This window comes from Macaca mulatta, chromosome 8, assembly GCF_049350105.2.
Source record: "Macaca mulatta isolate MMU2019108-1 chromosome 8, T2T-MMU8v2.0, whole genome shotgun sequence".
In the NCBI taxonomy this organism is placed as follows: Eukaryota; Metazoa; Chordata; class Mammalia; order Primates; family Cercopithecidae; genus Macaca; species Macaca mulatta.
Genome location: NC_133413.1, coordinates 114,478,014 through 114,495,404, shown reverse-complemented (window position 1 = coordinate 114,495,404; position 17,391 = coordinate 114,478,014). Strand labels below are relative to the sequence as shown.

Here is a 17,391-nt window from a genome sequence, read left to right as displayed (position 1 = left end):
CGCTCAAATACTGAAATTTGAAGATTTGTTTCAAATACTTTTGGAGCTTATGATTCCATTTTTTTCTTAAGAAAATAAAGCATAATTAAAATCTTATTTTAAACACATATACATATGCACACAAATACAGAACTTAGAAATCCATTGAAAGTTTGAAGTCCAGTAATTTCTGGCTATGCTACAGTTAAACTTGGGCTTTAAAATGAGAGATAATCTAAATTCTATTGTCAGCAGGTCAAATCTATTAGGTGAGTAGGTATGAATAACTGCAAATATTAAGAACTATTAAAAATGTACCCATTATAATGTCACCGAATAGTAATTAAGACAATGACAAAGAGACTTTGTTATTTGCTATGTAATAGATAGGAAGAACTTTATGATATAACAAAAAACAAGACTACATTTCTTAAATCTGCCAACATGTCAATGTTTTTGAGATAAAAACCTATAACTACTCATACATGAAAACCAAATCGGTATTGTTACAGAATCTCAATGTATGGTCAATAGATCTATAATTTTGTAATACAAATACTATCAAAGAAAGATATATGGGATAGTTATGCCAAAAATGTAAAGACATGAAATTGGTCATTTAGAAATACTGACCCTTCTGTTTTTGAAATATTCTACATCTTAACTTCTGTGACACTATCCTCTCATAATTTTGGTCTTTTCTTTGTGATTGTTCCTTCTTCTTCTTCTTGGACTTTTCCTCCGCACAATTCTAAAATGCTAATCTTCCACAGGGCATTGTCTTGGCCTACTGCTATTTTATCTGTATCATTCTTCTTGGGCAATTTCAGCCATGTTCATGAATTTAAGTATTATCTAAACTTTGTAACTCTCATATTTATGTCCCTGGTCCTGACACAAGCTTCAAAAGTGTTTATTTAAATGTTCTAGACATTTCCACTTGGAAATTTTCACAGATATCACAAATTCAAAATTTCCTAAACCAAAGATTCATTCTCTTCCTCTTTCCCCAACATCTCTCTCTCTCTTTTTTTTTGTGTGTGTGGGGGAGTGCAGGACAGAGTCTTGCTCTGTCATGCAGGCTGGAGGGCAGCAGCCAATCTCGGCTCACTGTAACCTCTGCCTCCTGAAGCAATTCTCATGCCTCAGCCTCCAGTGTAGCTGGGACTACAGGCATGAGTCATCACGAAGGGCCAACTTTTATATTTTTGTAGAGATGGGGTTTTGCCATGTTGCCCAGGCTGGTCTCGAATTCCTGACCTCAAGTGATCTGCCTGCCTTGGCCTCCCAAAGTGCTGTGATTACAGGCATCAGTCACCATGCCCCAACCACTCCTCTTATATTTCCAATATCCATTAATGGCACTACCATCCACTCAGTGATGCAAGTCAGAAATATGGGAGTTATCTTAGAATTTTCTCTCCTTCACCTCCTCATATCCAATTAGTCACTTAATCAGGTAACTGACTACTAATTTTGCTCTTTAAAAATTCCCTGAATCTATCATCCCCTCTCTATCTTTATTACAACTGGCTTAGTTCAGGAGCTTATCTTTTGTCTGAATTATTGTACTTCTCCATTAATTCATCCTTAAATGCTCTTTTCCAGATGTGGACTTAAGTTTACCTCTTTATTGTAGCCCCACTGGAATATAAGCTCCAAGAGAAGAAGGATTTCTGTCTCTGTTTTCTTTAGGATAGTCCCTGGCAAATGATAGGTATGCAAAAATTATTTGTTACATAAACAAATGGCAGCCTGAATGGGCTAAAAACTATACATAAAGTACATACAAATATGACCATATCAATCCTCTACTGAGAACCTTTTAAAACTTCCTATCATCTATAACTATGATGTGAGATGCTCTATGACCTGGTCTCTATTTATCTACTAGCCTCATCTCTAGCTATTCAGTCTAACATTTTATGTTGAAATTATGTAACTGCTTATCATTCCTGCACATATCATGGATCTATGCCTTGTTTCTTATGGTTTCTATCTAGAACACCTTTCTAATTGTCTTTTACCTGATGATACCTCTGATTAGGTATCATCTCCAGGAATTCATTCCTGGAATTCCAGGTTGAGTCAAGTGGCCTTCCTCTGAGCATCCAGTGTACCTTCTATGTAATTCTAGATTCACCACTGGTGTATGACCTTGAAGCAATCTGTTTAAGTATCTGTCCTCTATTAGACTGTAAGCAACTTGGGTTATAAATGATTTCCTATTCATCTTTTTTCTTCATGTGTCTGGCACACGGTAAGTGGGCAATATTTATACATAACAACCCTGAATGAATGGAATTAATTATTTCATTTCATATATTTTCTGAATTGTAGTCTTATTAACATCCATTTGAGGTTCCTAATTTAAAAAACATTAGTAGACTTTATTTTTTAGAGAAATTTTAGATTGACAGATGTTTGTAAGTTTTAAAGAAAAAAACGCAATGAACTTCTATTAGAGAAGTATAAAAAAATCTCAATTTCAAAAGGCCAACATATATCATATTAGCACAACATAGTTAATTATGTATAAATATTAACAATTTTAAGTCATTAAAGTATGATCTGTATGTCCACTGTTCATAAATTAAACTGCTATTTATACATTCAAATGCAAAATAGTATTTTAAAACAACAAATAAAAAATCCTATAACAAAAATCACTTTAAATATCTTTAGTTACAATCAGAATATAAAAAATACCACCAAATAATTATTTCAACATAATATTGTTAAATAAGACTAAATTCCCAGAATTACAATTAGTTTGTAAAAATCAAGATTAGCCGGGTCCAAGAATTAAAGTAACCTTAAATTATTTTGTGCTGTAGATTTATATCTGACTTCTATGTACAAGAGTCCTAGTAGTCAAGCATAAATTAGATTTAATCCAGCTGCCTATAATTTATTTTGCAATAAAAGAAACACCATATTACATGCATTTGTTTGTTAAGTAGAAGATATGCTATTATTTCCAAGATACCAAGGATTTAATGTTTAATTATCAACACCCATTTGAAAAAAAGACATCGCTCTGATTCACAAATTTCTTAATTGCTAACAGTGGCTTTTCTGAGTAGGAGTGTTGTCTATAATTTGTTTTTGCAGATGTGATTTAGCAACTGAATTTTAAAGTAGCAAAGCTTTGAATATCTTCACTGTCAGCAGAAAATTCCTCCATCCCTGCTGCTGGAGAATATTGCTGTTTGAAGTTTTAACAGGGAAATAAAAATTGCAGTGAGAAAATTGACATTACTGGCAAATGTTGCTTACAAACTGAAAAGGAAGTTGGGTTGTCAGCAATACAAGAACTGTATTATTCACACAAAATATGAGGAGTCATCTTCACAGTATCTTGCTGGGAATGGAAATTAATTTAGCTGGTTCCAACTTGAGGAACCTAAAGAAAAGCAAATATCCCCCATTTCAGATTATCTTTACAAAGGATCAGCAACTGGCAATTGGGTGTCACAGCATAACTCTTCCCTGAGGAGGAAAGACATTATCTACATTTTAAGAACACTAGCCAAGGTTCATTTTGAAGCAGGCTCATTGATCACTGGAAAAAACATCATTGTTGATCTCAGAAAGGTTAACTAGTTTAAAATACCCTTTCCCTCTGGAACATGTCATCATCCACATATTACTGCAATAAAACGAATAGGAGAAAAGAAATATACCTTGTAATGACAACTCAAATATGAAGTTAAAAGTAACATTAAAATTCCTACCCGTTTGGCTGAGCTGAGAAGCACTGCGACTTTTCCGTGACAGACCAACAATAGCTACCATTTTGGCACCAATGCTAGAGCGCCGCTTTTTGCCACTGGTGCCCAAGGCGCCCACTGCAGTGTCAGACTGGCTGCCATCATTCTTCTCCAGTGAGCACATGTCTCCACTGATGCTGGTGCTTTTTGTCATGTTCTTCCCTGATATGCCCATTTGTCTGCTTTGCATTTTGGATGTAAAGACACTGTCAGCCGATGGATCATTAAAAGTGAGGACAAGAGTAAAAAGGAAAAGACAGAAAATGCATTTTAGATAAAACATTTGGAGTATAATTAAATTATATCATCTAATGGAATATATTTTTAGGATTTAAAAAATTTCAAGTACCATGGTCTTGATTTTGTGCTTTGCTACTCTGGGCCAACCTTACAGCAAATATGCAAAATCAGATTTATGATTTTATTTCTACTGTCAAAGACAAGGTGCAAGTTCGCATAATCACAGGAAAAAAATTCATGAAAAATCAGTGGGTTCATTTAAGACACTATGCTGTCCTGCAAGTGGAAGTATGCCTTTAGGTAGGCATACAACATAAGGGAGAAGTTTACAAAAACATTCTTCTGTACTTTACTGTTGCTTTCAAAAAGAAATTAGACAAGTGGGAAAATTTTACCAAAAAAAAAAAAAAAAAAAAAAAAAAGGCCAATAATATAGTATCCATTTCGAGAGTGGCCCTGTAACTTTTCTCATAATAAAGTTTATCTACTAATGGTTAAATTTTCTAAAAAGACTTGCTATTTTCATTAGCTTTGAATTAAAAAATACTTTATTTTACTTTACTTAATTTCATCATTACTGATATAAATCTATATTACAAAAATAAAGAAAAGAAAGATTTCCTTCTTGCATTCTTTTGAAAGAAAGAAAAATCATTAGCAGTTTTCCAGACAGTGCACCAGAAAGCAATCAATGAATCACTGAGGCATGTGAGCTGATTAATAATCTACTGCAAGACTAATACTGCAACTGGGAGTAATTAAAGAAATGACTTTGGATTTTTCCACGATTTCTGGAGTATGGTAGAGGTTGATTAGAAAGTGAAGAATCTGGAAGCAGGCTATCTAGCTAGTCCCCGTAAACCTAGGAGGAATATGAGAGAAGAAGTCTGTTTTGCAGGAATGAAAAGACTTATTTACACATCAATTTTTGACTCAGTATTGGGGAAAGTTTTATTTTGGTTCTGATAATGAATGTTTAATATATAAAGTAATAAAAAAGAATAAGAATCAAGAAACAGAAATATCTTTAAACATTACATAAAGGATGAGAATTAGAAAACTAACCTATTGAGGTGAACTCTTATATCTAATTCAATATCTTGGTCTTCCAAAAAAAAAAAGTGTTTTCTATCCTAGAGTAAAATCTGGTTAAAGGCTAGGACCACATACTACTTTTGTTAACCTATGTAATATCTTTTCCAAGTATTTAAGAGGGAAAAGACCCAGTGTGAAATTAAAAAAATATATATAGTGAAGTATACTATTATATCCCTCACATTTGTTTTAAGAAAAAATGTGGCATACATAGTCAGAAACAGGACAGAGAGAGTCCGTGTGTGTGTGTGTGTGTGTGTGTGTGTGTGTGTGTGTGTGTGTGAGAGAGAGAGAGAGAGAGAGAGAGAGAGAGAGAGAAGGCACAGGCGGGTGAGGAGAGAGAGAAGAGAAGAGAAGAGAAAAGAGAAGAGAATATGTTTCTGTAATATCCTGAACTGATAATTTTCAACTTTGTTTGATTTTGATAGAAAGTAAAAAGACAAGGCTTGTTATAGTTTAAAAGGGCCAAAGTTTAACAGAAACTAAGGCTTTATATTATGACCTATGTTCCATAGTTAGAATAAACTAGTGTTTCTGTTATATAGCAATTTTTGGGTGGGCACAGTAGCTCACGCCTGTAATCCTAGCAATTAGGGAGGCTGAGGCAAGATGACTGCTTAAGCCCAGGAGTTTGATACCAGCCTGGGCAACATGTGAGACCCCATCTCTACAAAAAAGTAAAAAATTAGCCAGGCATGGTGGCACATGCCTGTAGTCCCAGCTACTTGGGAGGCACAGGTGGGAGGATCACCTGAGCCCGAGAGGTTGAGGTTACAGTGAGCCGAGATGGTGCACTCCACTCCAGCCTTGATGACAGACTGAGATCCTGTCTCAGAAAAAAGAAAAAGAAATTTTCACTGAAAACATATACTTTTCTAAAGAGCCACCTAATCTACTAATTACCAAGGATGTCAAAGATACACTCACAAAATTGTATCTTGTGATTTTTGCATTTGAATTTTTATGTTTGAATATCAAGGCCATAAAGAACTTGACCAAAATCAAATAAGATACTACAATAAAATACTAATTGGAACTGATACATCTTTTTGTAGATAATATTTTAATGAGAACTTGGTTTGAAACAAGTACACTTCTCTTCAACCTAACAACTTTAATAAAGCATTATTTACAAAAGGAGTTATTTATTTTTATTCATTTGTTTTTTAGAGACAGTGTTTTGCTCTGTCACCCAGACTAGGGTGCAGTGCTACAACCATAGCTCATCGTAACCTTGAACACCTGGGCTCAAGTGATTTTCCTGCTTTAGCTTCCTAAGTAGCTAGGACTACAGTGCATGCCAGCACACCCGGCTAATTTTTTTGGGGGCGGGGGCAGGGTAGACAGAGTCTCACTGTGTTGCCAGGGCTGGTCTCAACTCCTGGACTCAAGGGATCCTCTCTCCTGGGCCTCCCAAAGTCCTGGGATTACAGGCGTGAGCCACCGAGCCTGGCCCAAAAGGGTTATTAAAAGTTTTATAAGATGGATACTCTTTTTATTTTCTTGAACTTAGAGATCACCAGGGATGAGTTTATGAATAGTGGCACTAGAGTGGTTTGTTTTGATGAGAGAAAGGTTGCGGCTAGGGTTCCTTTTCTTTCTTCACTGGACATCATCTAAAACTATAAGCAAAAAATGTAAAAAAACAAGCTACCATTTTTTTTTTTTTTTGAGATAGAGTTTCGCTCTTGTTGCCCAGGCTGTAGTGCAATGGCACAATCTAGCTCACTGTAACCTCCACCTCCTGGGTTCAAGCGATTCTCCTGTCACAGCCTCACAAGTAGCTGGGATTGTAGGCATGCACCACCATGTCCAGCTATTTTTTTTTTTGTATTTTTAGTAGAGACGGGGTTTCTCCATGTTGGTCAGGTTGGTCTTGAACTCCCGACCTCCGGTGATCCTCCTGCCTTGGCCTCCCAAAGTGCTGGGATTACACACGTGAGCCACCGTGTCTGGTCACAAGTTACCAAAATTTTTAAAGTTTTGGGACTCTTGATTTATGAAATACTTTGTAGTAAAGAATTTGTAATTATGGGCAATATTTTAAAATGCTCAATTTGGTTAGGAAAAGATGTATTACATTAGCAATTGTTTTAAAAGAGAAATTTCATAAGGGTTTGGAAATACAGTATATTTCAATACTTCTGGTGAGATCTCAGTGATAGATTTCTAAAGAGCAACTTGGCAATATATGTCAAAAGCCTTAAAAAAAAACAAGCCTACCCTTTAACCTGGCAATTCTAGTTTACAATTTATCACAAGAGAAAACTTAGCAATGTGTACAGATTTAGCTATAATGATATTTACTGCAAAATTGATTATAATAGCAAAAAAAAAAAAATAAAAAATAAAAACAAGGGGAGAAAACCCACAAATGTCCAACAATAGTGGGTGTTTAAATAAATTATGTTCATCAATAAAAGACAATGTACTTTTGAAAATGCTGTTATATATAAATGTTTATGGACATAAAAAGATATTCTTGATGGTGGGGGATGGGGAGGGAGAAGCAGATATTTGTAACTTAGCTTTGGGTGACATATGTATTAAATATGGATTCACCCTACTACGAGGGGACATAGGGAAATTCACATCCCAGAGTTTTTCCAGTGACAGAAATCCAAAAATAGTTTTATAAAAAAAGAAGAAATATTTTGTGCTAAACTAAGTAATTTGAGAAGCCTAGATTCATGAGATGATGTACCAGTCATCTGCACAAAAGGAGAATGAAGAGAGTATGACGAAAAATAAAATATTGTGTTCAGAAAAATTTTATTTTTAGGGGAAAAATATAAATGTATGTAGCCAAAAATATGAAATGTTATACTGTGACCAGTCTGCTAAAAGTCATTTTAATTTTTTCTGGTTGATAGCTATGTTTTTAAAAAAAAGTTTGTCTTTTTCTATTTTGTTTTTTCCAGAATAAACATAAAAAGTGTTGGTAATAAAAAAAAACTAAAACAGACAAATGAAAAAAGCAATCAAGGACCAACATCGCTTCTTCTTTTATGTAAGTCAAATTATTCAACCCACATTAGTTCATGTCAGGCGTTAAAGGTACAGTATGGATTTCTAGCTAATCCTAACAGATTACTACACAACATATTGAGTGTTGATATAGGGTGTTCAGTTTTAGAAAGGGACACTGTTTTTACATTTCTAAATATTGTTTTGTGCATATTTATAATTTTTGGCTTTAGAAAAACAATAAAAACTGTATATATTTAGTATTATCAAAGTTAAATATATAAAACTTCCAATACAAGAGACTGATTTATGGCAAAATCATAGTTGTTGAAAAGTTGTATCCTGAATGGTTAAAGAAAAAGGCAAATCTAGTATTGTCAATCATTAGGAGAAAAGTAACAAATAACTACAAAGCAAGTGAAATATGAGTATTCCCCAAATACATAAATAGCATATTAGGGATTATTGGAAGATGTGATTAAATTAAATGAAGTTTATATGCTATAGGGCCAAAAGTTTTCATTGATAGGTTTGAATGAATAGAGGTTAAGTGGTTTGGCTTCAAGATAATAAATAGCAAAGATGAGACAAAGACAAATTCTGAGTCTTAAGAATGCATAGTCATGCCAGAACAAATATTTCATCATATTAGAGCTGAGAAGGTAGTCTGGAAATAGTTTACCAAGGAATGAAAGACTGGGGTGATTCTATGGAGGCCTAACAGCTAATACAATGGAGTATTAGGACTGTGGCACAGGGACAGAAAAGACATTGAAGGATAGAAAGTAGACAGAGATAGTTCCAGGAGTGAAACTATTTATAACACCTTTGGCAAGGAAGTGGTGATAGAGAGGGCTTGTAGTGTTCAAGAGTTTGAAGACAATAGCATTCTGGTAGATTAGAAACAAACCCAGTAGGACTGGTCAAGCTCCTAAACATGTTATCTTGAAAGGCTTACTTCCTTATTCTTCCCACTGTTGTGCTCCCTCAGCCAGGTGCCACAAATTAACTGAATACCTGTTACTATTATAACTCATACTTCATCGCACCAGTTGGCAGTTACTGGATACATGTCTGGATTTTAAAGTGCCATTTCTTGCATGTTCTTTGCAGGGGAAAAAAAAGCAACAACAACAACAACAAAATCTGGCTTCTGTCTAAAGTTCTCCTTTTATGTAAAAACTTCTCTATATTAAATACCATTTCTTTCCTAAAATGTGGTAGCTAAAATTATCATTATCCTAATTTACTACATAACAAACTTTATTTCACTTTAACTCAAATTACCATCTATGATTTTAGGCTAGTAAACTAGTAATCATTTATTCAACAAAGATTTAATGAACACCTATTATGACAAATATGGGGATACGAAAATGATATGACATAGTCTCTTTGATTAATTTGCTGGCAAGTATCAGCATGTAAAACACAAATATGGCTGCATAAGAACTTGGTTTTGGTTTACAACTGAAATTCCAATGGTCAACTCTAATGTCAATAAATCTTAATTTAGTTAAATGAAAACCTCTCTTTGAAGAGTATGTAAAAACTGAGTTTTTCATACTAATTCTTTGACTTCTGGAGATGACAGAAATGTAAAGTTTAGTATTTTTAACATTATTGCAAGTACTATATATAAATACATTATGTTAATATGCTTGAATGTATTAGTATAGTATCTAAACGTATTAGAGGGCGTGTGGGTGTGTGTCTGTGTCTATTCCACAAAATGTCCAGGGTTAGGGAGAAATATCTGGCTAATTAACAACGTCCATTTAGTCAAAAACATCTGCCTTGATTATAGCCATTAGTAATTAATCTATGTTTAACCTTCTTAAGTCTTAGGTCTCATGGCAGGAAGCAGTATTTCAGGGGTCACAAGGTAGGTCACTGCTTATTTGGGATAATTTAAGGAGCATCCAGGAGGCCTGTAATTTTCAAAATTCCTTTCCCAAGAGCTTGTTAATGCCAAAAATTCCAATGTATTAAATATTTCTTTTTTAAAAAAACGATTTGTTTCTTAGTTTAAAGTTTGCTCCCTTTTAACATGTCATATTCCTAGGATTTGGACATTCTTATTTAAAAGATATTTACTTTGGGCCGGGCGCAGTGGCTCATGTCTGTAATCCCAGCACTTTGGGAGGCTGAGGTGGGTGGATCACCTTGGGTCAGAAGTTCGAAACCAGCCTGGCCAACATGGCAAAACCCCATCTCTACTATAAATGACAAAAATTAGCTGGGCGTGGTGGCGGGCACCTGTAATCCTAGCGACTCGGGAGGCTGAGGCAGGAGAATCCCTTGAACCCGGGAGGCCGAGGTTGCAGTGAGCCGAGATCATGCCATTGCACTCCAGCCTGGGCAACAACAGTGAAACTCCACCACAAAATAAATAAATAAATAAAATAAAATAAAATAAAAAATTATTTGAAATAAATAAAAATAAATTAAAAGTAGTAGGCTATGTAGCAGGCACTATTCTCAAAATTAAGAGGTATAGCATAGAAAAGGACAGAATGCTCCTGTTTCATGGAGGTTTCATTCATACTGTCATAGTGAAAGACAGTAAACAAGTAAATAATTGATAATTTTAGATAGTGATATGTGATCTGAAGAAAATAAGATGGAATAAAATAACAAGGGACTGAAAAGTTTGGGGACAACATTAAATAAGGTTGTCAAGGAAGGCCTCTCTGAAGAGGAGACAATTGATCTGAGCTCTGAATGATGAACCCAGTCAGATAAAAGAAGCGTGTTCTAAGCTTAGAGAGGAGCAAGTGCAAATATCCTGAGGCAAGAATGAGAATGTTTGTTGGAGAAAATTTACAAAACTAAATATAAATGGAATGAAGTGAAGGTGAGCACTGTAGATAGGATAAGGCCTACCTGTGTGGGGACAAATGCACGGCCTGCATGACTTACTCATATTTAACTGCCTATTCAAGTATTACATCAGCGCTGCCCAAAGACTGTGAGAACTTAGAATGCACAGGTTCTTGTATCAGGAGACTTGGGATTCAGCTCAGTATTATGACTCCAAATATAACATCAAAGGGCATTCTGGAGAGATCATGGCTATCTTCCTTAAAAGTGATAAATTTATGAAGGCTAAATCTTTAAGGAAATTAGGAATATTCCTTTATTAACTGAACATAAAAAAATTCATTTAAACTCTTAAGTCTGTCTATATATTGAACCTTTACTATCTCTTGAATTTATAAATTATCTACCAAATTATTGAATAATAGACCTCTCCCTCCACCATAAGTTTGAAGGAAGTTACTTTAAAGAAAAATTTTAAATGTATTATGTTATATATCGTAAGCATATGTTTCTCTGTTTATTACACCATGCTCATGGTTCCTAATCATTTGTCTATTATGAAAGGATAAATTTTCAGTATCTTTTATTATGCTAGTTATATGTCCCTACACTCTCTAGCTGTGTTTTTTCTTCCTTAAAAACAATTAAACACAAAAACTACATTTAAAATGTACATGTTTAAAAAATAGGTGTCATGCGGTGTTTGGTTTTCTGTTCTTGTGATAGATTGCTAAGAATGATGGTTTCCAGCTGCATCCATGTCCCTACAAAGGACACAAACTCATCCTTTTTGATGGCTGCATAGTATTCCATGGTGTATATGTGCCACATTTTCTTAATCCAATCTGTCACTGATTGAACAATGAGATCACTTGGACTCAGGAAGGGGAACATCACACACAAGGGCCTGTCATGGGGAGGGGGGAGGGGGGAGGGATTGCATTGGGAGTTATACCTGATGTAAATGACAAGTTGATGGGTGCAGCACACCAACATGGCACAAGTATACATATGTAACAAACCTGCACGTTATGCACATGTACCCTACAACTTAAAGTATAATAATAATAATAAATAAATTAAAAAAAATAGGTGTCATTTGCTTTCTCTGTGGATTTAAGATAAAAATGTATACAAAAATTATGATTTTAAAATGTCTTCATTATAACATGTATCTTACAAAAACTGTATCTCTTCTCTGATGATTTCAGCTACTTTTTTTTTTTTTTTTTAAATCATCCTTAGAGAGATGACCTGGTTTCCATTTTGTTTCTTTTTCTCCTTGAATTTTTAGTTCAAACATTTCTGGACTCAGCTAATTTAAACTATAGTAAACATCTTGCCACAAATTGATTGATTCCTTTAGCAAACATCTACCTTGCATCTACTTGGTGTTAGGTCCCAAGGACACAAGTGGGGGCTAAAATGGTACCTGCCCTCCATGCTCTGGCATATAGGGGCTGAAATTGACAAAAAGGAAGAATACATTGTTTTCTTCACATAAAAAGGGAATTTTCTCTAACTGTTCTGTTCAAAGCAAATATACATTTCTAATTATCTACCTAGAGGTGCCACTTTTTCTAAATTGTGCAAAGCCTCCATTTAGGCAAATGGTAGCTTTGGCCCTGTGGTCAATAAGAACAATAAATAAGGCATGAGACATAGTTATGATCTAAGGGGCATATGCTTTAGGGGTACAAATATGAGTGAAAATGCTTATACAAATTAGCAAAAGAAAAGGTATAAGTACAGAGAAAAGGGACATAAACCCAGTGTTAGGAAATTTCACTAGAGGGAAGGATACTATTGAGAATCAGAGATGAGAAAAGCTTTATAAACTTGGGTCTTGAATGGTGGGTAAAAATTATGACATGTAGAGAGAGAAAAATATTCAAGAGAATATTACAAATAATACAGTGGTTAGAATGCACATGTCATGGTTTTAAGATGCAAAAATCTTCAATAACAGCAAACTGAATTCAACAATACATTAAAAAGATCTTTCATCATGACCAAGTGGGATTGATCCCAGCAATGCAAAGATGGTTCAACATATGTAAATCAATCAGTGTGATACATTATATCAACAGAATGAAGGACAAAAAGCATATGATAATTTCAATTGATGCTGAAAAAGCATTTGATAAAATTAAATATCCCTTCAGGATGAAAACCTTCAAAAAACTGGGTATAGAAAGAACATACGTAAACTCAATAAAAGCCATACACAATAGAACCACAGCTAGTATCATACTGAAGGGGGAAAAGCTGAAAGCCTTTCCTGCAAGATCTGAAACATGGCAAGGATGCCCATTTTCACGACTATTATTCAACATCATACTGGGAGTCCTAGCTAGATCAATCAGACAAGAGAAATAAACAAAGGGCATCCAAATTGGAAAGAAAGAAGTCAAATTATCTTTGTTTGCAGATGACAGGATTTTATATTTGGAAAAACCTAAAGACTCCACCAAAAAAATTATTAGAATTGATAAACAAATTCAGGAAAGTTGCAGGACATAAAATTGATATACAAAAGTCAGTAGCATTTCTATATGGCAACAGTAAACAATCTGAAAAAGAAATCAAGAAAGTAATCTCATGTATAATAGCTACAAATAAAATTAAATACCTAGGATAAACTTAACCAAGGAAGTGAAAGATCTCTATAATAAAACTACAAAACACTGGCAGGAGAAATTGAAGAGGACACAAAAAATGGAAAGATATTCCATGTTCATGGACTGGAAGAATCAATATTGTTAAAAATGTCCATACTACCCAAAGCAATCTACAGATTCAATGTAATCTGTATCACAATAACAATATTCTAAACAGAAATAGAAACAATAATCCTAAAATGTATATGGAGCCACAAAAGACCCAGAATAGCTAAAGCTATCCTAAGCAAAAGGAACAAAACTGGAGGAATCACATTATCTGACTTCAAATTATACTATAGAGCTCTATTAACCAAAACAGCATGATACTGGAATAAAAACAGACACATAGACCAATGGAACAGAATCGGAGAAAATGGAACATATAGCCCAATGGAACAGAATCGAACAGAATCGAAGAAAATATTTGCAAACTACCCGTCTGACAAGGGATTAATAACCAGAATATACAAGAAGCTCAATCAACAGGAAAAAATGTAATAATCCAATTTTAAAATGGGCAAAAGATCTAAATAGAAATTTATCAGAAGAAGACAAACAAATGGCAAACAAGTATATGAAAAGGCATTCAACATCACTGATCATCAGAGAAATGCAAATCAAAACGACAATGAAATATCATTTCACCCCAGTTAAAATGGATTTTATTGAGAAAAGAGGTGATGAATGCTGGCGAGAATGTGCAAAAAAGGGAACCCTCTTACACCGTTGGTGGGAATGTAAATTAGTACAGCTACTATGAAGAAAAGTTTGGAGGTTCCTCAAGAAACTAAAAATAGAACTACCATATTATCCAGAAATCCCATTGTGAGATATACACCCAAATTGAAGAGATATCTGCACTCTCATGGTTACTGCAGCGCTATTCATAATAGCTAAGATTTGGAAGCAAACTAAGTGTCCATCAACAGATAAATGGATAAAGAAAATGTGGTACACACATACAATGGAGTACTATTCAGCCATATAAAAGAATGAGATCCCATCATTTACAACAACATGGATGGAACTGGAGGATGTTTTGTTAAGTGAAATAAGCCAGCCACAGCAAGACAAATTTTGCATGTTTTCACTTATTTGTGGGAGCTAAAAATTAAAACAACTGAACTCATGGATCTAGATTACAGAATGATGGTTATCAGGGGCTGAGAAGGGTACTGGCGAGGTGGAGGTGGGGAGAATAGGGATGGTTAATGGGTACAAAAATATGATTAGATAAAATGAACAATATCTAGTATTTGAAAGCATAACAGGGTGACTATAGTTAACAATAATTTATTATACATTTAAAAATAATTAAAAGAGTATCATTGGATTGTAAGAAAGGGTGAATCATTTTTTTCTAACATGTAGAATTTCTAACACAAATGTGAAGCATTGTTACGTCTGTGATCTCATTAAACAAACCTACAAATGAACAAATAAACAAGGCAATCTATTCAGTGAGGATGTCAAGAATAAAACTATGCTTCACTTCTAAGTATCTTCTATTGATTATATACCTTTCTGCTATTTATCTTATGCCATCTATTTATTATATACACGATTGTAAGCTAAATGGGGCAAAGACTTTTCCTCTTTTGTTCATTGGTAAATTGTAGGTTTTAAAATAATGTTTGCCACATGGTAAGTGTTCAGCAAATATTTGTTGAATAAATGAGTTTATCTTTAAAACAAATGTTAACTCTCTCAAGGTTGTGATGAGGTAATCCTCATGAATTAACGAAGCAACCCCAATGAGGTAACATATATACAGCAATTAGCACAACGTCTAGAATATGGTTAAGATATGTTGGCTCTAATTATTATGTATATTTACAATTACACGGAGGCATTAAGGTTTTACTAAAAATAGAAACAAACTTGTTAGATTTATTTGAAGAAGCAGCTATTTTATATAACCAGAGATGGTCTGTGGCCTCGAAGAAACAGTCCCTCAGATTTCATATAGCCAAATAATCCCCATACCTTTGGTAATTTCAAATGTGAAAAATATGTAATTCAATAAAAACCATTCATAAAATAATCTTGGAATGCAGATGATTGATAATAATGATATACAAGTAAATTTAATTTCATAGACTAATTTATTTGTTAATTTTCAGATTATTGTTAATATGTGAGTACAGTCGAATTTTTTTAACTTTTAAATTCAGGGGTACAAGTGCAGGTTTGTTACATAGGTAAACTTGTGTTATAGGGATCTGTTGTACAGATTATCTCATTACCCGGGTATTAAGCCTAGTACCCATTAGTTATTTTTCCTGTTCTTCTCCCTTCTCCCACCCTTCACCCTCCAAAAGGCCCCAGCGTGTGTTGTTCCCCTCTGTGTGTCCATGTGTTCTCATCATTTAGCTCCCACTTATAAGTGAGAACATGTGGTATTTAAATTTCTGTTCCTGTGTTAGTTTGCTAAGGATAATGGCCTCCAGCTCTATGTCCCTGCAAAGGATGTAATCTCATTCGTTTTTATGGCTGCATAGCATTCCATGGTGCATATGTACCACATTTTCTTTATCCAATCTATCACTGATGGGCATTTAGGTTGATTCCATGAACAGACTAATTTATTAACTACAAAATGTCAAATATTATGGTTGGCACTAAATAAAAAGTTATACACTTCTGGCATAAATGCTATACACAATCCACATGAATAAATTTACTCTTCAGTTTTGTTGGTAAATAATTATTAACATTGGAAATTCCCTTTATTCCTTAGATTATCCCTAGAAAACATTCCAAAACTCCCAAATGTAGATTTTCCCATACACCACTTTTTGTCTGTTAAGGATGACAATTTAAGTGCTGTATTATTGCTTCTAGCTAAATGTTAATTAAAATTGGATAAAAATGCTCAGTGAGAGTAGAGACATAAGATAGACAATAAATGGGTCATCAAAAACGTCGCCACTGTAACCTGAACACATTTATGGCAAAAGTGTTGAACAAAGTATATGGATGATTTGTATATTTAATAAGCAGAGTAATTATCTACTGGTAAGCCAACTGAATTTAATTAGAAAACTCACATTCAAGATATAGCTACACTAATCAAGTTGTAACTGAATAATCAAAGTAGTCTTTATGCCTTGGTCTCCATATTATATAAAATGGGAATAACATTATCCAGAACGTTACCCCAACAGTATCCATAAGGTTGCTACAAGGCTTTCTGTCTCCTTTCCTTCTAGCTCAATTAATTAGTTATCTTTACTCTTCAACATTATGAGAACCTTGAGCCCTCCACTTTTTTCCCAATATCAGCCCCTTCCTCTTCACTTATACTTAACCAACTTAGGTTCCATAGCCCATCATTTCAATCACTATTTTGCAAATATCTTAAACTTTCTGAGTATCCCTCCTCATAAGACATCTAACTGGCTGAACTGCCTGATAAATCCTACCACATGCTGCTTCTCTGTGTACATCTCAACATTTCAGCAGTTTTTTTTTTTTTTTTTGTTTTTTTTTTTTAGGTTGGGAGACCTAAAAACCTGGTCTCACTCTGGCACCCAGGCTGGAGTGCACTGGTGCGATCACAATTCACTGTAACCTTGACTTCGTGGGCTCAAGTGATCCTCCCATCTCAGTCTCCCAGGTAGCTGGGACTACAGACATACACCACCACACCTGATGAATTTTTTCTACTTTTTTCTTTTTATAGAGACGAAGTTTGGCCAAGTTCCCCAGGCTGGTCTTAACTACTTCTGGGCTTGAGCCATGTGCCTGCCTTGGCCTCCCAAAGTGCTGGGATTGCAGGCATGAGCCACCATGCCTGGCCCATATCAGCATTCTTGAAAAAAATTCAGCAGAGCAGTTGCTCCACTATA

The 17,391-nt window shown here is 34.6% G+C and overlaps 1 protein-coding gene across 9 annotated transcripts in view; it reads right to left on the bottom strand.

Moving 5' to 3' along the window:
- RIMS2 (regulating synaptic membrane exocytosis 2) overlaps nucleotides 1-17,391 on the bottom strand; it is a 747,502-nt gene that overhangs the window by 107,961 nt on the left and 622,150 nt on the right. For all 9 annotated transcript variants that reach the window (XM_015145837.3, XM_028852821.2, XM_077943948.1 and 6 more), the window contains one exon: nucleotides 3,717-3,958. In XM_015145837.3, coding sequence (XP_015001323.1) covers nucleotides 3,717-3,958 — 242 coding nt within the window. The remainder of the gene's footprint in view (nucleotides 1-3,716; nucleotides 3,959-17,391) is intronic.